The sequence below is a fragment of the Anastrepha obliqua genome, chromosome 3, assembly GCF_027943255.1.
Source record: "Anastrepha obliqua isolate idAnaObli1 chromosome 3, idAnaObli1_1.0, whole genome shotgun sequence".
Taxonomy (NCBI): Eukaryota; Metazoa; Arthropoda; class Insecta; order Diptera; family Tephritidae; genus Anastrepha; species Anastrepha obliqua.
Genome location: NC_072894.1, coordinates 77,483,913 through 77,502,880, shown reverse-complemented (window position 1 = coordinate 77,502,880; position 18,968 = coordinate 77,483,913). Strand labels below are relative to the sequence as shown.

At 36.5% G+C, this 18,968-nt stretch overlaps 2 protein-coding genes across 9 annotated transcripts in view; one reads left to right on the top strand and one right to left on the bottom strand.

Annotated features, from left to right (window-relative positions):
- The first annotated feature begins 530 nt into the window (after positions 1-530).
- Positions 531-7,558, top strand: LOC129241112 (protein male-specific lethal-3). The gene is made up of 7 exons (XM_054877290.1): positions 531-770; positions 920-1,098; positions 1,158-1,366; positions 1,434-1,734; positions 1,817-2,397; positions 6,736-6,820; positions 6,976-7,558. Exons 1-7 carry the CDS (start codon positions 648-650, stop codon positions 7,211-7,213), a joined length of 1,716 nt encoding a protein of 571 aa, XP_054733265.1. The 5' UTR covers positions 531-647; the 3' UTR covers positions 7,214-7,558.
- A 1,417-nt stretch (positions 7,559-8,975) lies between these two features.
- Positions 8,976-18,968, bottom strand: part of LOC129241111 (formin-J) — a 165,250-nt gene continuing 155,257 nt past the window's right edge. For all 8 annotated transcript variants that reach the window (XM_054877281.1, XM_054877282.1, XM_054877283.1 and 5 more), the window contains 8 exons: positions 15,673-15,922; positions 15,486-15,612; positions 15,173-15,425; positions 14,874-15,095; positions 12,708-12,915; positions 12,472-12,605; positions 12,134-12,385; positions 8,976-12,064 (listed from right to left, as the gene is read on the bottom strand). In XM_054877281.1, the coding sequence (XP_054733256.1) occupies positions 9,858-12,064; positions 12,134-12,385; positions 12,472-12,605; positions 12,708-12,915; positions 14,874-15,095; positions 15,173-15,425; positions 15,486-15,612; positions 15,673-15,922 (3,653 nt within the window). In that variant the 3' untranslated portion in view covers positions 8,976-9,857. The remainder of the gene's footprint in view (positions 12,065-12,133; positions 12,386-12,471; positions 12,606-12,707; positions 12,916-14,873; positions 15,096-15,172; positions 15,426-15,485; positions 15,613-15,672; positions 15,923-18,968) is intronic.

Sequence of the window (18,968 nt, the reverse complement as noted above, 5' to 3'; positions counted from 1 at the left end):
TAAATTTTCATAATATGTTCCAATAATTTTAACGCGTTGTTCTATCGTACAAAATTGGACATCTGTCTACTTGACAAATGTCAAAGATGACAAACGAAGTATCGTCTATTCCTGGACTGATTATCTAGACGTCGATGACGCCGTGCCAAGAAAGTGCATGTGTGTGTATAATTTCCTGTGTTTGGCAGCTTCTTTTTTTTTCGTTTACTCTTCCTCTTCACAAACGTTTTATCTTATTTTCTTGTTTTATTTGAAGAGATGACGTCACAGCGAATTCAGAAGGTGCAATTTTGTATTCTTGGCTTGAAACTCTATTCTAGAAGTATGACATTTGTCAGTGGCTTATATTTTGTTGTTACTCGAAATCTCTAGACAACATCAAAGTAAAAGTTAAACAAAGTTTGATAGCTTAGAACATGCGTGTAATTAAGAAAAAACTCTTAGCTATAGTTATATTTTTTATAACATAACAATAGTAAGAAGGCTCGATAACAACTCTGCCTTTGGGACAGATGATTTTTGACATTAAAACTGTGCTTGCAAAAATCCCTAATTTGCGTTGAAACCTTTACTTAAGTATTTTTTGAAAGTCGGGGATGTGTTTAAAATTTCAAAGGTATGCACTAAATTAATTATTGCTTTTAAAAATGGCACAAAGAAGTCGATATTCTCACCGCAACAGTACGAGTACGCGATATTTTGAAAAGGGTGAGAAGGTACTCTGCTACGAGCCAGATCCAACAAAGGCAAAAGTGTTATACGACTCAAAGGTGCGCAAACATTCTGCAGTTGTTGCAGTATGTACATGTACTACATAAGTGTTGCTTTTAATTGTTTTGAGTTTTGCTCGATTTTGTTTTCAAAGTTAGTATTTGCTAAGACAAATTTCGTATTTATCTATGAAAAAATTGCGTAATAGATTTTAGGTATCTACGATTCAAAGGACAAGCGTGGGCGGAAAGTTATTCAATATAAAATACATTTTCAAGGTTGGAGCAGTTCATGGGATCGTAAAGTGAATGCTGATTATGTGCTAAAAGATACAGAGGAAAATCGGCAACTTCAGCGTGATTTGGCTGAAAAAGCACAGTTGCAAATGTAATTTGTTTACATTTTATTTATAGATTCTGTAATTTTCCACTTATTTCCTCTTTTAGTAATGCTTTTCTTTATCGGAAAGAGCGTAGCAGCATTAAGAAAAAGCAAAATAAATCGGTGCTGTCGCCAGACGATGCTACAGCTGCAGAGGGCAACGTAAGCTCAGAACTGCTCTCATCACCTAAGTTTCGAACACGCGGCTCCTCGGAAGATAATTTTAGTTCAAGTAGCACTCTAGAAAGGCAAGAAGATTTTTCAATGAAGGACGGTAGGTAGTATCATATAAGTTCAAGGGTGGATGTACAAACTTAGATTACCTAATTTTTCTTGTTAAGAATGTGAGAGCGAGTCATGTTGCAGTTCTGTGGAAAGTTTTCCAGACGAGGAACGTGTTTTACTTCGCATAAGCGAACGCCTGCGTCAGTACTTAGAGTACGATCATGATATGATCGTCAAGTATTGCAAACAACATGCTCTGCCTGCACGTATCCCAGTGGTGGCGATATTAGAAAATTTCGTAAAGCAAAGTGTTGTTAAATTGGTATTTTCAACAACGCAAGTTGAGAGTACAAGGCGTCGTACTACACAGCAACGAACAAACAAAAAAGAACACGAATTTGATAAATTAGTAGCGACGTAAGTACATATATTTACAAAATATAAGTATACATGTAAACTTTAATCCACTGTACAATTCCCTTTCCTTTTTAATTTGTAGTGTTAGTTTGCTAAAGGAAGTCGCCGATGGTTTACGCATTTACTTTGATTTTACCATAGCGGAATATCTACTGTATAAAGAGGAGAAAGAATTTGCGTTGTCATATTTAACTGAAGAGAATCTAAAAAATTTTACCTATGTTGCATTGCCTGGCCTAACACCAGATTTTCTTAATCCCACAAAAAATGAGGTTGATTCAACACAAATTCATAGTGGGGAGACTTACACCGAAACACAATCAACAGAGGCTTCTTCGACGACACCAGCGCCGTCCGAGGAACCACAAAAACGTAAATCGCGAATTCATCGCAGTGATGATTGTGAAATGATATTAGAAAACTGCTTATCAAGTATTGCTAGTACCAGCTCTGGTGCATCAACTCCACTGCACTGCGCTGTTGGCGGAAGTAGCAGTTCTTCCGGTATTAACTACTTGAAATCGCTACAACCAATGGCACAGAACATACCTACGCAAACTAAAGATTTGTTACAAGCTGTTTTGTCTTGGCATTTGGTGCCTACCAATGCACCAGCTGCGCCGTCAATGATTTTCGGCGCTCCCCATTTAGCAAGATTAATTGGTAAGTTTTGAGAACTGTATGAAGCATTTTCTTATTTTACTCTTCTTTCTATTCTAAGATGCTCCGTATTTTCTTATTTATAAAAATGTCCTTTACTTTATGGCGAGTCTACCAATTACCATGTCGTGATACAAAATTAATCGAATTTTCACTTAAGCGAAATTTAGATTAAGTTCACAAAAGTAAGATTCCTCAAGCGAGACCGAATTATATTATTTTTACCGAAGACTTCTATTTAAACAAAAAACAATAGTTAAATCAATAAGTTAATCAATTGTATATTCACTGTTGCCTTTTACAACCTCTTCCCACCTTCCGACCAATTTCTTGATGCCGTGCCACCAAAAATCGTCTGGTCTGGTGTCATAGAAGTGATTGAGTCAGTTTTTAAGGGCCTCTTTGTTATTGAAGGCTTGACAGGGAGCGGAAAAGATGGTAATCGGTCGGTGCAAGGTTCGCAGAATACGGCGGATACTGAAGAACCTCACATTCGAGCTCTTGGTGTGCGGCTTTGACGACTTGTGCAACATGAGGCCTGACGTTGTGGTGAGGGAGTATGGTTTGACCATGTCGATCAGGTTTTTTCAGTCGAATAGCCTCACTCACGCGGTGCAACTGGACAATGTAGACCGCGTGTTGTTCGATGGCGGGCGAGATGCTGAGAAGCAATTTGAAGGCGGCTTTCTTTGTTTTTTTTTTCGTTAAGCTCGTGAGGCACCCAGGCTCCCGATTTTTCGGTTAATCCCGGTATTCAAAATGGTTTGATCCCGTCTTAGGATGTTCAGAAGGCAAGAGTTCTGCTCTTTACCACATATCATTCAAACTGTTATATAAATCATAAACAAAAAAAGAAAATATCCCTGCTGATACTTGGAAGTTCAGGCCCAAGGTTGAGCTTGTGAGCTAAGCGGCGAAAAACTAACTCGCTTTAACATCACGAAGTTGTTGTTCATTTCACATACAAATTTTTCGCTTAACGGGCGTGGAATACTCTAGTGAGTAGAGAAGTGGAGAATCGAAAGCAGCTTATATTTATGATTATGGTCATAAATTCATGAATAATATAAAATAGAATCGGATATTTCTAGCAATTGACCTTTCTCAATCCTCGCTGATCTAACTCCCTTTTCCATTAAAGGCATTACGGATTGGCTTTGACACAAAGAGTGATATACTATTTTACAATTTTCGTAAAAGCTAAGTACAGGGTCTTTTAAGTTCGAGTTTGTTGTTTAGCAGTGTCTAGTATGGCCAATTGTCACGCGATACCATCTCTTTTCAAAGATGTTAAGTGGAAAAACAAATGAAGGGTCTCCGAAAGAAAGTTAAGTGAAAAATTTGGTATATTAAGAAGATATTATGTTGTGTACATACTACGTCGCAAAGAAAACGACAGTCAGTTCTACGTAACCGGAACAACGCGGATTTATATCCAGCCAAGGACTGTAACTTCAGCAATATAACTCGTATATGTATGGGGAATGTTTATGTTGCTACAACAACAACAATGCAATCAAAATGCAGCTTGTCGTTAAAAAATTGCGATTTTGAGATATCCTAACAATGTTTTTTTTACCTATTGTTAATGATACAGGGTTTCAGAAAAACCACACAGCCAGCGATACAATTAAGCCTTAATGTCCGAGAGGCCCCGCTACGGTCACTTAGTAATTATGCGATAGAAAACGCAAGGCACCAATACAGGGACATGAAAAGAATTCAGTTTTTATTTCATTTATTTATCATCGCCGTAGTTTTCTTTAACAAATATTGAAATGTTGTACATCCCTGGTTTATTGATCATATAAAATTATAAAGCAAGTAAATATATAATATTGAATTCATCAGTTCTGTCGGTTTCAATCAGTTTAAATGTTTAGTTTAAATGTTCATCTTTATAAACGTTTAAGAATTTCACCTAATTTTCCTTAGTCTTATGGGCGAGTATTACAAAAAAGCTCTCGGCCGTTAAGGATTAATTTATTGCAAGCGAAATTCACTGGAAAATAATTTCATGATATTCTGTTTATTTTTGATTACCAGACTTAACGTTTTTCGACTTTTTTCTGTGGGATCATCCCAAACTTAACAGTTTATGTGAATAATTTATTAATTAATTGGCCAAACAGTCGATTCATGCATGCCTAGTTGTTGAGAACATCGAAATATTGATGTTGAAGGTTGTTCGTTGAACGTCTAGCATTTGATCTGCCAGTCCTTTTTCTATCCTCGACAGAATCAGTTTTTTTGAAATTTTTTCATCAACCTCTGAATTGTCGACTCATTTCTCCAAAAGAATCTCTAATTTTGCGATATGTTGTTCTTAGAGATCGACCATTTTCGTAATAAGAAACAAAGAATGACATGAAAAAGGTACTGTCTAGGAATTATTCACTACCGACATCTAGGCGCCACTTAAGAAATATCCTTTAGTTTAGGTATTCTGAAAAACGAATAATTAATTATTTTTTGAACTCGTTTTTGATTCACACTAAAAATTAACCTTACAGCTGTCAATTTAACACAAGCACATAAAACATATTTGAATAAAAAAGGAAAAAATGACTGAATTAACCACGTTTGCGATTATTTTAATAGAAAATGAGAGGCTTGCAGAAAAAGTCTTTAACAGAAAGATTCGACTATTATTCCAATCCTTTATGGTAGATGTGTCTGAATCTGTATAAATACTTGCTACTATTTTAACGAAAAAAAATTAATATGCTACCGCATCAAAAAGTGTGCTTTTAAGATGTTATTACACATTGTTGCTTCTCATTTAAAAGAACTTCCCATTCATGCTCTACTACAATTAGGGACCATATTGAGGTTTTTAGCTCAAGGTGGCTCTCAAAGGGCAGTAGGAAAAAATAGTTTATATAAATAAATTGTAATGGCTCATAGTAGTGTTATATTTGCTTCCGAGTTAAAAAAAATCCGCACAGATATCATAATCTCTTTTATATATAATTTTCAATTTACTCACACCTTTGCTTCGATCAAAAACGTTATTTAGTTTGTATGCATCAAATTCGCAAATTTAAGTTCAACTAAATACCAACCAACAGTGAATTCGTTTCGCAGAATATTCAAATTTACACGAAATTCATTTTAGAAAATAAAATCGAAATGAAAGATTGGAAACACAGAACACCTAATGTTCGATTCACAGTGAATTTGATTCAAATTTACCCGAAAGTAAATTATAGCAGCTGCCTGAGAGCTCAAATTATACCTAAATGTAATCACCAAAAGGATCGACATCTTTAAGAGTGTACGCTGTGATGTAGAAAATATTATTTACCATTCATTAGAGGGTTAATAAAGAGGGAATGTACAATATTTAATTTGAATTTAAAAGAAATATGCTCGCACTTGAACTAGCCCGTAAACTTACATATGTATGCATACTTGCTGTCCTGTAAATCCAGGCTGAACTATGTCGGTAGACATAATAGCCTGATGCTAACATGGGTCCCGGGACACGTGGGTATCGCGGGTAACGAGACCTCTGACTCCTTAGCTAAGATGGGCTCTGAGGCCAACTTCTTTGGCCCAGAGCCCGTTTTGCCATTCCCTTCTGCGGCCATCACGGCCACGGTTAGCAAGTGGGTAACTACCACCCACAAGCGAGCTTGGCAGGCTGAGAGAGGCTGCAGATGGACAAAACTGATGTTACCTGTCATGTCCGATCGACTGTCGCAAACCCTTCTGTCATTAAGCAGAGGGGAGTGCAGACGGCTGGTTGGACTGATGACGGCCCACTTTATGTGGGCAAAGCACATGGAAAGGTTGGGCTTCTCAGACAGTGTACTCTGCCCAGCTTGTGAAGAGGAGGATGAGACGGCGGACCACTTCCTGTGTGTCTGCCCCGCCTTCGCTCGAATCAGGTTTGAGGTCTTTGGCACTGATGTGTTAAGAAGCGACAATCTTGGCTCCTTGGCACCACAAGATCTACTCAGAAAAAAAAAATGCATACTTGTATTGCTAGAAGTCTACAATCGCATTGTCCGCTTTATGCCAGGAATTTGAAAGTGTAAAAATGAAAATGTTGGGAAATCACGTTTAAAAGTTTTTTGTTCTTTGAAAATTAGAAGGTTTGGTTTCTGATATAAAAAAAAAAAATATTTTTTTGGTTTTATTGAACTCTTTGTACTATGGGTTTTGGTATAACATAGAATATCCTAAGTTTATACAAGTCAGTATTTTAATTCAAAATTTGAACATTTGCACTTTCATACTTCTGGCACAAGGGAACAACATAATATATTTACATGTTTCACCCAGCCATTCATATCCAAATGGGTTTTCAAATAATTTTTGTTTATATTTCTACAGTGAAACTGCCGGAATTTTTGAATGCATCATCAATAAATGATGAAAAATTAAAAATTTTACTACAGCATTTGGATACTTTCGTAAAGTGAGTTATTATTTATGAAAAAACTGTAATTTTTTTATAGCATGCCGCTTATGGCCGCAATGCTTTTCATGGCAGTTGAGATATATTAATATTATTTAAAATTAATACGAGTCCAAGTAATACATTTTTCTTTCGAAAATTCTTTCCTTCTGCAGCTACCTAGAGGCACGCAAAGAGTGGTTCAACGAAGATAATTATGCGCGTTCGAATGCGGCGCGAAAACGCGCGAGCTCTAGCGAGTGCGTTAAACCAGATGTGGCGGATAGTGTTAAAGAAACGTTGGAATCAAATTTGCTGCAAACGTCGACGACAAGTGTGACAGGAACAAATGCTACTGTTATAACAACGGAGACATCGACAACAACAACACCTGCCGCAGCTATTGCAACGTAATTCAATATACACATGGATATTTAAGTAGTTAATTCATTAAAAAAAAAGACACACATAAAATAATGTAAATTTAGAAACAAGTTTTATTTTTACAAAACTGTGTATCTTAACAATTACAAGTACTTTTAATTATAGTTTTAAAGCTTTTTCATTTTATTCACATAAATACATGTGTGTTATTGTTACATACTTCTTTTATTTTTATATTTTCACTTGCCACCACACTTGAAAACATATGTACATACGGTAGTAGTGTATGTAGACAACTACAGTTTTACACACTTTGTGTTTTTGCCAAAAGCTTTTGTGAAATAAATATTACTTAAAATTATTGTAAACTCGAAATATTTTGCGTCTTTCATTCATTACAAGTCAATGATTGCAAACTAGCTAGTAAGTAAAATGGCTTAGTTCCGTTAATGTTGTTCTGCTTAAATTAATAACTTAGTAGAGATTTTTAGTGCATTAGTTTTTCCTAATCGGAAACTTTTGTGATTTCTTTTGATTGTTTTTGAGACTTTATGTTCCTATGTATATACATACATGTGTTGTAATATACAATAGTTTTACGGAAAAATTTAAATTTTTGTCACATTTTGATTTCAATTCATACAAAGTTTGATTAAGTTTCCTAAAATACGTTTTCCTACGATAGAAAATAGTTTGCGACTGCTGTGTGAGTGATCTGCTAATTTAGCGAAACAAATATAAATTCCGATGAATAAGAATTACTAAGTTGTATTGCTTTTTTCGAAAATAATTTTCAGAGTATTTTTACCGTTAAAAAAGAGTTTATATATTACATATTTGTGCATATGTATTGTTCATCTTGTACGCAGTTCTCAACTATACCGCACGGAAGGCGCTGTGTTTGGGTTTAGTTTCAAAAGGTGTGCTTCAAATTCGATTTGCGCGGACGGCTTAAGAGTGTTGTATGTATGTATATATTTACTATTTGTATACACAAATCCATTTTAGTTTTTTATGTGTTCTCTAAAGACTTGTAGAAAAAATACAACGACTGAATGTTAACAAGTACAAATATATGTTTGTATATGTACGTATACATGTATCTTAGATTCTGATTTTCCAAGGGGCTTAGCTACGGTAACAGCCTATTATAAAATCAATACATTATGTTTTTTTTTTGTTTTTACAGAAATCCCTTTTCTTTGAAAGATCATTTCCAATTACATACATACATTTATAACAATTATCTTCTTCATACATTTTACGGATCGGATATGATAGATTATTGGTGTAGGTTGTTTCAAGTTCTATGCATGCATATTAGGGATGTTCTTATAAGTATATGCTGGGTATCTTATTTATTTTGTTTATATCAATATGTGAGTCTCCGTTACTTTTCTCTTAAGACAATAGAAGATGCGAGAAAAAAAATTTTAAATCAATCGGCTAACGCTAAACAAAAATGAATTTGTTCAACCGGATACTACGGGGGTCGTTTGAAAAGTCTGTGCAAAGTCAAAGAGATAGCACTGAGGTTATGTTTAGTGAGTAGCATCTCCTGGAAGATCACACATCAAGTTTCAGGCAGCTCGTTCTATTTCTGTCATTCGTTTGAATCGAGGAAGTCAGGTGATTTTCCTTTTTCATCACGACAACGCACCAGCTCACGCCTCAGCAGTTGTGGTCGCAAAATGAATGGAACTAGAATTCAAACTCGGATCTCTCGGACTACTATTTGTTCCGTAATTTGAAGAGATGGCTGACGGGAAAAAGATTTTATTCAAACGATTGCAGAAACGAATAGCTATTTTCAGACTTGGACAAATCCTACTTATTATTCGGAAGGGATCAAGAATAGTATTGTACGAAGTGTATAAGCCTAAAAAGAGACTATGCCGGAAAATAAAAAGGGGTTTACTCCAAACAATTAAGTTGGTTTTTCTTATTGCACAGACTTTTTAAACGGCCCTTGTAATTTGAATAATACACTTTTTTTTTTGGAAGCTAGAAAAAACTTAAAAATCGTATTTATAAATTTGGAAGCAAACTATTTAAGTGATTTTTTGGTAAAATAAATTAAACAATACTTATGGGGAATAAGTCAGCAAATAGTGAATGTTGCTTTTAAACATTAAAATTCAGCTGGTTTTGGTTTCTTCACCACAACTAAAGACGTTAAAGCAGTTGTAAAGAAAAAATATTATGTGCATTAATGATAATGACTTTTCGAGTCAGTCTGCGGAGGGGGTACATTCAAATACATTTTTCAGTCGCTTTTTAGCATGTCGAAAATTTATAGTTACTCAATAGTAAAACTCAGCCGAATTAAAGTTAAAAAAATAAAACTCACGAAAAAGGTGAAACGAATTACTTACAGCATACGAATTCATATCAGTGAGTGTGGGGTTATTCAAAAAATAGTTTGTACGCATATTTTTAATATAATTAAGATGCTGCTATTCTATAGACCGAATTGCCTGTGCACTAGAATCATGTAATTTAATCTGTTTCACCTTAAATCTAATTTACCTTTAAGGGAGGGCGTCTTCGATTAAAATAGACAAAGTCTTATAATATGAAAATTCAATATACGAACATCCCTAATGCACATACATATGTATAAGCACGCAGTTATATGCATACTATGAATTTGTTGTTATTTTCCCTATCAATCCTATTTGGTTCTCTTGGTGGCGCTAGACGCTGTTGGCCGCATAAAGCTGCTCATACCACGACTGCTCGAACTACTTCTGGTGCTACTATTCGTCCGCGTGTGTGTCGTCTGCGGTGTGGCCTGTTGTGACATGGTCGCTTTGACTAGGACGGCACTTCGAGCAACATTTGAGCGCGTTGGCATGGAGTTTGTTTGATTTTCTTTAAAACTCGCACTGCCCAAATGCACAGAGCGTTGACCACTACCACCGGAGTTACCCGTTACTTTGCGCACCACTACCACATGCTGCCCAATGCTGGAACCACTACTACTGCTGCGACTAGCCGGTACGGGCGTGCGATTCGCCGACGCATTAGCAACGATGCGCATGTGTGGTGGTACATTATTTTGCATTGTAAGTGGGCGCTTGCTGGGCGACGAATCTACCGACACCGTTTGCAGCGGCGCTTTGCTCACCATTATTGGCATGCGACGCACTGTATTAGTCGATGCGCCACTGTTAATGGATGAGCGCGACGAACGGAGGCTATTACGTGAACTGCTGCGTTCTACATCGCGTCGAGCTGCATGTATTGGTGAAGTATTGACACTTTGTGTTGCGTCTTGATGAGCGTTGCCTGGTCGGCGCATCGAATGTGCCCGTCTTGCTGTATTGCTGCCAGAACCGCCGAGTATAGGTTGCGCAACTGTTAGACCGCTAGTTGTGCGGAAGGAGCGACTGCGATCTATTGGCGCTGAGTTTGGAGTGCGGCGTATCGAATTTTGTTGCGGGGTATATGGAGGTTGAGATTTCTGTGGCAGCACGTTGCGCAGCTTGGAAATTTGTAGGCGATCTGCAAGTCGATTCGTGCTGTATTTGGAGGTGGTGGATTTTGGTGTTGCAGTTTTCGTTATTATGGTTCTTGTATGCGGCGTGACGTGTTCGGTGACACCATTACAAGAGGAGTTCGTACTCTCCTTGCCTTGTGATGGCGTATCCGATACAAGACTTTGAGTCTCTTCAAAGCCTTCGTCATTGAGTTCATGGCTTGATAATTTAATGATCGTAGCGCCACCGTTCGTGCTATGAGTGGTATTTTGCGTAGATGTACCTGTTATATGCGGATTGGACACGTCACGTGTTGGACTCCATATGCGCTCTGGCGTGTTGGTCGGTGATTTGAGATTCCTTATGGCTTCTTGTACATCTTCTTGATTGATGGAGCTAATGTGGCGCCCAACCTTCTCCAACTTAGTGATCGTGCGTTCAGCGTATGGTTTGATGGATGGCTTTGGTTCATCCAATACAAGTTTTTCTGCTTGAGTATTATTTTTCACAGGTATCTCTTGAACTTTGCTGTGCAGCGCAACCATGTCGCCAGCACTCGATGACTGCCGTACATCATTCAATTCATTTGTTTCTTTAGTTGACAAAAGGTCTTCATTGCCGCTGCTGTAATCTGTTGGACGTTTGTAACGCCTTGTTCGTCTAGTTGCCGAGTAGCGGTCAAAGAATCCTGGTATGTCTTGATCATTAGATTCTTGATTATTTTGGTGCTCTGCTTGCTGGTTGGAATTGATCTTATCTAAACCATTTATGGTGACTAAAGTCTTATTTGGAGTGGCGATGACACGACGTGTCACCGGTGGCGTTTCTATATTGTCCGCGTCAATCTCTTTGCGACTATATTTTTCATTGTGACGGCTTCTGAGCTCATTGTGATGATGAGTTGGCGCATCATCGGCTTTTATTATGCTTTCTCCTTTACATGAACTGCTTGATAGTATTCTTTGCGGTGATGTTCGATTATCATCATTCACTTTGGTATCGCTATTTGTTTTCACAAGAACTGTTGTTGCAGCAGGTGGAGATGGTGACTTTAAAACATCTAATCTTTGTTTTGTTCTATTGCCTGCGACATCCTCTGCGTCCTTCTCCAAAGGTTTACGTATGTAAATGCGCAATCGATCAGGTGGGTCGAGCTCACCAAGTTTCTGTATATATAATCTGCGCCGATCTTCTTCCTCAATGGATTTCAGTGACGAGGCACGCTTTTCCGTATTCTCTAACGAACGTTGCCGTCTATATTCGCGCAACTCATCAGCTGTCGTAAAATGTTGAGTTTTAGAAGCTTGGCATTCTTGAGAGTTTTCATTGTCAATTTTCGAAAGTTCACTATTTCGGCTCCCTTTACGCCAATGGGATTTATCTCTCGCATCATTCACATCTAAAATATATATTTAAGGTAAATTGGTATGCGAGAAATTCAAGTGTACAATATATCATCAATACTTACCAGCGATTGCCTGTATTGTGCCAACAACATCGGTTTGTTCAAGCGTTTTCGAGGGTTTCCAGTCGGGATACACGCGCTTATAGTTATTAGCAGTATTATTGTTATTGCAGTTTTTATTGTTGTTATTATTATTATTGTTGTTAGCGTTGGTAGTATTTTTATTGCAAGCTTGTGCATTAGTAGAAGTCGTTGTGGTTGGAGTGGTAGGTATGATTTTCTCCTCCGGTAATGTATCCAATTTTCGTTCGCTATCTAAAATTAGAAGATATGTAGTTAAATATGTAAGCACATTAGGGCATAGGTAAAAATATCTGGTAGCGGTTTTTTTTCAAAATTACCTGTTTCGTTTTCAAGCGATCGCCTATTACTGTTAACCAAACGTCGCTTGCGTTTAAATTCTTCGTTTTGTTTCTCATCGTTCTCGTTGGACTGCAGCCAATTTTCGATTTTTTGTCGGAATTCACGGGATATTCTATACCAAAATTAGATATAGAACTCTCAGAGTAGCACCAAAATAATTTCATGACATGTGCATGAGCACAAATACCCATTAACTGTAGGTTTGTACACTCACCTCGGTTTTGTATCCTCGCTGGTTTGCTGCGTGGGAGAAGGTGTTGTTGTGCCACCAGCTTGTGGTGAAGATGGCGATTTTTTGTCTAAATTCAACATTGGCGCAGGCGAACTGGCACGTTCACGTTCATCGCTGAAGTCGACATTTAAGAGTTCGGGACGTTTTCGACTGGAGCTTCCAGAACGTGCACGACGAGCCCAAGAGCGATCTGTGTGATTGGTAAATAAATAAAACTGATTTAAGAAGCTGAAGTTGAGAAATGTATGCGTTCGTGTTTAGGAAAGTACAGCATGCAGACAAAAAAATGGAGTTTTAACTTTTTTTAGCTTTTTATTAAGCTCATATAGGCGGCCGCCGTAGCCGAATGGGTTGGTGCGAGATTATCATTTGGAATTCAGAGAGAACGTAGGTTCGAATCTCGGTGAAACACCAAAATGAAGGAAAAGTTTTGCCTAATAGTAGGCGCCCTCAGCAGGCAATGGCAAACCTCCGTGAAAAAGCTCATCATAAAAAATATCTGCCGTTCGGAGTCGGCTTAAAACTGTAGGTCCCTCCATTTGTATAACAACAACAAGATGCACATCACAAATAGGAGGAGGAGCTCGGCGCCAATTATGTATGTATGTATGTATGTAACATTCCCCATAAAATGGTAATATAAACTAACAGTACAGAGTGTACAGATTTAAAAGCAGATATTGGAGGTGAAATATCAAGATATAATTTTTTTTGGATCTTTCTTATACACCAAAAGCGCTTCGATTATAAGTCCATGAGAAAAATATTTAGCTGTGAGCACAAGGAGATAAAATTGATTTTAAGGTCGAAGAATTTTGCTGGATATATTAAAGTTAATCAACTGGAGAACAATCAACTTCAGAACAGTCAATGGAATCACTAATTACCTCTTAAACAAACACAAGAACTGGATTATTTTCCTGCTTTCACGTGCCTTTAAACTTATTCGCATACAAGGCCAACTATATGAGGCAAGCATCTCTTCAAATTTTATCGATTGGAGTGGAGCCGAATATAACGAAGGGGTGTATTCCATCTGAATCATGTCAAAAAGCGGATGAGTATGCCAGAAAAGGCTCTGAGCTTAACCTTCAGCGAGTGGTAGAGGACATAAGCTTTCCTTTAAATGTACTGCTCACTGCGATTGACTTGAGCGTAATCCCTGTAATCCCTGAAATCAATAGGTGGTCTCTGACTACTATCTGCTGGACATCCAAAGCGCTCTGGCCAAAACTGAATCTTAAAAGGACAAAATGTCTGCTTGGATTGATCAGATCAGCTACCAGCGTCCTCATAGGTGTTACAACAGGTCAATGTACTATTGGCACCAAGTAGAATAGGTGTACCTCACAATGACGACTGCAGGTGTCGAGGAGATGAAAAAGAAATTGAGTCGGTACAACACCTCCCCTGTAAATGTCCTTCACCTCAAAGAAGCCGTACTAAATATTTTGGGGTTTATTTCTTTAAAGACTTGGGAAATTTTCAAAATGTCTTCCTGGAGCGACTAGTTACCTTCTTAAAAAGATCTAAGTAGTTTAAGCAACAGGTATCACAATGGGTCTAAAGGTCACCAAGTGTCTTGCCTTAGTCAAGCATCCTGGCTATCCTCATCAAATCTAACTTTCCTTGAAATTTTTAGGCCATGATTTTCTACCTTACATTAATACGAGATCATTTATAAGCGAAATGTAATCTTGTGTGGAGTATTCCGGAACAATATAGCTGATAGAAAATTGATCGATATTTGATGAAGTGAAGGCTTAAATACATGAGAGCATGAGAGATGTGGGAGTTGAGATTTCTGAATGGGCGTCACAATCCCCCAATGTTTTATCGAATTATCAAATCTGCTTATTAAGCCAAGGCAAATAAATTTTGCATCCTATTGTGTTCCTACGTTACTGGAACGACATGGATTTAAATCCGTTGGTTATAATACAGTAGGAATTACTATTTCCAGTACTTAGGTTCAAATTAATACAGACACCAATAATTGGTGGAGAAGTTTGACCTATACCTGCAATGTTGTAAGGTCTTCATCATCGCAAAGTTAGCACAATATAGAATTAAAAAAAAAAAAATGCTACCTACAAATACAGTTATAGTGATCACATTATGACTTAATGAAAGTGAAATTTGACATACCCAGGCTTCCATATGCCTTTCGGTCTCTGCTAATATGTTCATGTCCGGATGTGCGCAGAAATTCCATAAGATCATCTTCCTCGGGTAAAACACGACTAGGTCGTCTTTTGCGTATGCTACCATTCGGTGTAATACTGGGCGATATACCATCGGTTGTTTCGAACATACGTTCGATGCTACATTGATTTTCCGAATCAGATACTGGTGTACCACATTGACTAACTGTAGGTTATTAAAAAAGGTACGATTAGGTCAGTAGTCGGGAAATGTACTATATATATGTATACAGGGTATATTACTTTGTCTGGCGCGTTTAGCTAGCTGTTCTTCACGCTGCTTACGCCTAAGCGTTGCTTGTTCTTCTAATTGCTGTCGTCGCTCATTTTCTTTCACAGCCTGTTTAAATTTATCACAGAATGATTGGAATACTTTAAAACACTCCTCCAATTTAAAGTGGGCTGCATCTTCACAAAAGAAATCTGCTAATTTTAAACGAATTGCTTCCACTTCTTTCATATTGGCCTGCAGCACAGCCACTTCACGTTCGGCACCCTACAGAATGAGAATTCGCTTAAGTGAAGGTTTACTAAAATATTCTGTAAAATTTGTAACCTCCAAAAATTCCAACATTTGTTCTTTAATCTCGTCCTCCGTTGTTGGTTGTTCGATTTGCCTCTTGATTTTTCGTATACGACTATCGAGTGCATTAATTTCGTTATTTATTTGCTCGACCGTAGTTCTGAAAATTTAAATATTTAAAAAAATGTTTTTTTGTTCGCAAATTCACTTGCAGGCTTACCTTGATGCGTTTTCTAGAGCAGTCAACTGTGCCGGAAATTTTAATAGTTCTGGATTGCGTTTCTCTGCCTGCATAGCCACGAAGTGTATTAAATTGATACCCGGTTTATTGGCGCGTATGTCGGTGAGCTTTTGTAGGGAAGAGAGTTTGACGCCAGCTGCATTACCAGCATAGCCGCCCGAGTTGAGAAAGTTGCCGGCTATAACAACCATATACAACACTTCCTGCAGCATTTCGTTGTTCATTAGATCTACAAAAGTGATTTCAAATTTTTAAAATGTATTGCAATTGAGGAAATAGTAAACAAGCCATAAGTATATATGTATAAGGACATAAGGGTACTAGTTGGTACCCGTTTGCATGTAAAATGAAATACTTAATTTATTTAGCACTCCTAAAACGCTTAACAATATACGATTTCTGAAATTTTTGTATTTGTCATTTTTGTTTTCAGGGAAAAGTACATTCTATAATATTATACCATGCGGCAATAAAAGTTATCCAGCACAAATTTCATATGCACAAGAAATTTACATATGTAATATAGTAATGCTGAATAATATAATACGTTTTTTATTTTCGCAGCAATTCAATTTTTAAAGCAATCAAATTTAAATTAAAATTTTTTTTTTTTTTTTTAAATTGGAAAAGTAATGAATTAGAATCACAATGATTTTAAAGCATTAGCGGCTAGGCCATCAGCTTTACGTTTCATAAGTATTTATATAAGAATATTAAGATTCGTGTATTATTTATATTTCAAAGTACAAATTAATTTTGCAAATAAAGTGTATACAACTTTTAATGTTTTCTGCGTTTACTTCGAACAGGAGTTCTTCTATTGTGTTGCTTGATGTTGATTGCCTTATGGAATGCAATGCTTCACAACTTGTAACGATGTGTTTGATAGAAAGTATCTCTTCGTTGCAGAATTGACAAACGTGGTTTTGTGGATTGTTGTTTTGAAAGAGGTTGCTGTGGGTCAGGCATGTATGCCCAAGCCGAAAACGGGTATATATATTCGTGTTACGTTTTTCATTTTCTCAGCAATTCAATTTTTAAAGCAATCAAATTTTTCAAAATTTGATTTTAAATAAAGGGGTTTCCAATAAAAGGTGTGAGGGTGTTAAACAGGAGAGATGATTAACGATTTTTTATGGCCGGAATTGGATGGTATTGATCTGGACAACGTTTATTTTCAACAAGACGGCCACACAAGCAACGAATCCATTGATCTTTTACGGGAAAAGTTTCCGGACCGTGTTATCTCTCGAATAAGAGGTGTTATTTTCATATTCAAAGAAAAATGCTATTTTTTAATATAAATGATCGGATGTTTATTTCATTATAAAGAGGAAGGTATGCCGTTAATAGTAGAAAATAACATGAGGCAAATGACCACCACGACCACGCTTACAGGACAGTATCCTTTTCATGAAATTTTCCATAATCGAATTGCATCTTTGACATCGTTGAGGTCTTAAATCGACCCTGGGCAATTGGCGTAGACCTTCTCTTTCACGTTGCCCCAAAGAAAAAAGTTACAAGGTGTTAAATCATAAGATCTCGGTGGCCAATTGTGATCACCTCTTCGAGAGATAACACGGTCCGGAAACTTTTCCCGTAAAAGATCAATGGTTTCGTTGCTTGTTGAAAATAAATGTTGTCCAGATCAATACCACCCAATTCCGGCCACAAAAAATCGTTAATTATCTCTCGATAGCGCAATTCATTCATTCATAACACCTGTTATTGGAAAATCCTTTATATATATTTTATTGCTATATTTTTGGCCAACGACTTTAATTAATGATTATAAATAATAAAAGCAATAAAATGAAAATTGAATTGCCTTTCTCCAGAATTTGTTTTTTTTTAAGGATAATAACTATTATTTTTTGGCCAATAATAGTGGTTACAAAGCTCTATGAACTGAAACCTGAAATTTTAATAATGAATTATCTTAAGAATTAAATAATTATCATGCTAGATTTTTATTATTAAAAGTGAAATTTTGAATTTATCACATTAAAAAAAAAACGAATATATTCGATAGTAGTTTTCGGAATGGGAAAATGTGCTTTACGATTACTTTCAGTCGCTGAATTCGGTAGCGTTTCAGTATTTTTTCAATACCTCAATTTGCTAAATGTACTTATACATTCTGTCAAAAAATATCGGGAATTGTTCATTTAAGGGGGTAGTATGGTATTTTTTTTTTCATTTTTTTTTTTTTTTTTTTTTTAAATTATTCTATAACATCTTAAGATTATTGTGTGAAAGTTTGAAGTGCATTAGAGAATTGACAAAGACACAAAGGATTAAGTATCTACCTCTCCAACCGGATTTCACGCTGTAAAAATCTTCACAAATCTTTAAACGCGTTTTTCTCACACTTGCCTTTTTTACGGTCGGTGTCCACTGTAGATTCATATCTACTGCACCGATTCTTTTCAAATTTGGTTTTTTTGTTTCTTTACTTTATTCACGAGGTAATGACGTCGAGTTTTTTTTTTTTTAATTTTGTCATATTTTAAAACAACAAAGTTTTCAAGTTTTTTTTATGAAAAATCGGTGTTTTGACTTCAAAGCGCTTTAAAAAATTAAAAAAAAAAAAAAAAAAAAAAAATCGAAACTTTATTAGCTGATGAAATCAATTTGGTTTTTTGATTTTAGTTGATCCAGTAATGAGTTCTGAGGGACACCGCAATAAAACTTTTTTATGAGACGTCCGCGAAGATTCGCTGCCACCAACTCATTTCTTCATAAAAATCAATGAAAATTTCACACAATATTCTTTAAATATGACTTTATAATGAAGTAATTTTAAAATTTTGAATAAATCAACTGTGCCGACAAAAAAAATTTCGAAAAATATGCTTGTTTTACACCGAATTAACCATACTACCCCCTTAAAAAGAGGGCGTTACACATATGTCTAAATTTTTTTGATGGAATGTTGGTATAACTGCCCTCTATAGTGCGAGTTTGAACGTGATCTGTCAATTAGTATGTTTTTGGCATTTAATTATATCAGTCAACCGCAGATGTGCTGTGCGATTTTAACTATGGATAACTTTAAATTTAAATTTACATTTGTCTTATATTTTTTTGTTTTGAACGGGATTTCATGTACCGAATCGTTGATAATGTCTCAGAAAGCCTATGGCGAGTGTGCTTTATCAAAAACACGGGTCTACGAGTGGTATAAGGTTTTTGCAGAGGGCCGAGAAGTCGTGGAAGATTTCCTCCGATCTGATCGTCCATCAACTTCTTCAACGGATGTAATCGTCGAC

Coding starts and splice junctions, on each gene's coding strand:
- LOC129241112 (XM_054877290.1), top strand. CDS start 648: ATGGCACAAAGAAGTCGATATTCTCACCGCAACAGTACGAGTACGCGA. Junction 1,099..1,157: donor GAAAAAGCACAGTTGCAAAT/GTAATTTGTTTA, acceptor TTCCTCTTTTAG/TAATGCTTTTCTTTATCGGA. Junction 6,821..6,975: donor CATTTGGATACTTTCGTAAA/GTGAGTTATTAT, acceptor TTCCTTCTGCAG/CTACCTAGAGGCACGCAAAG.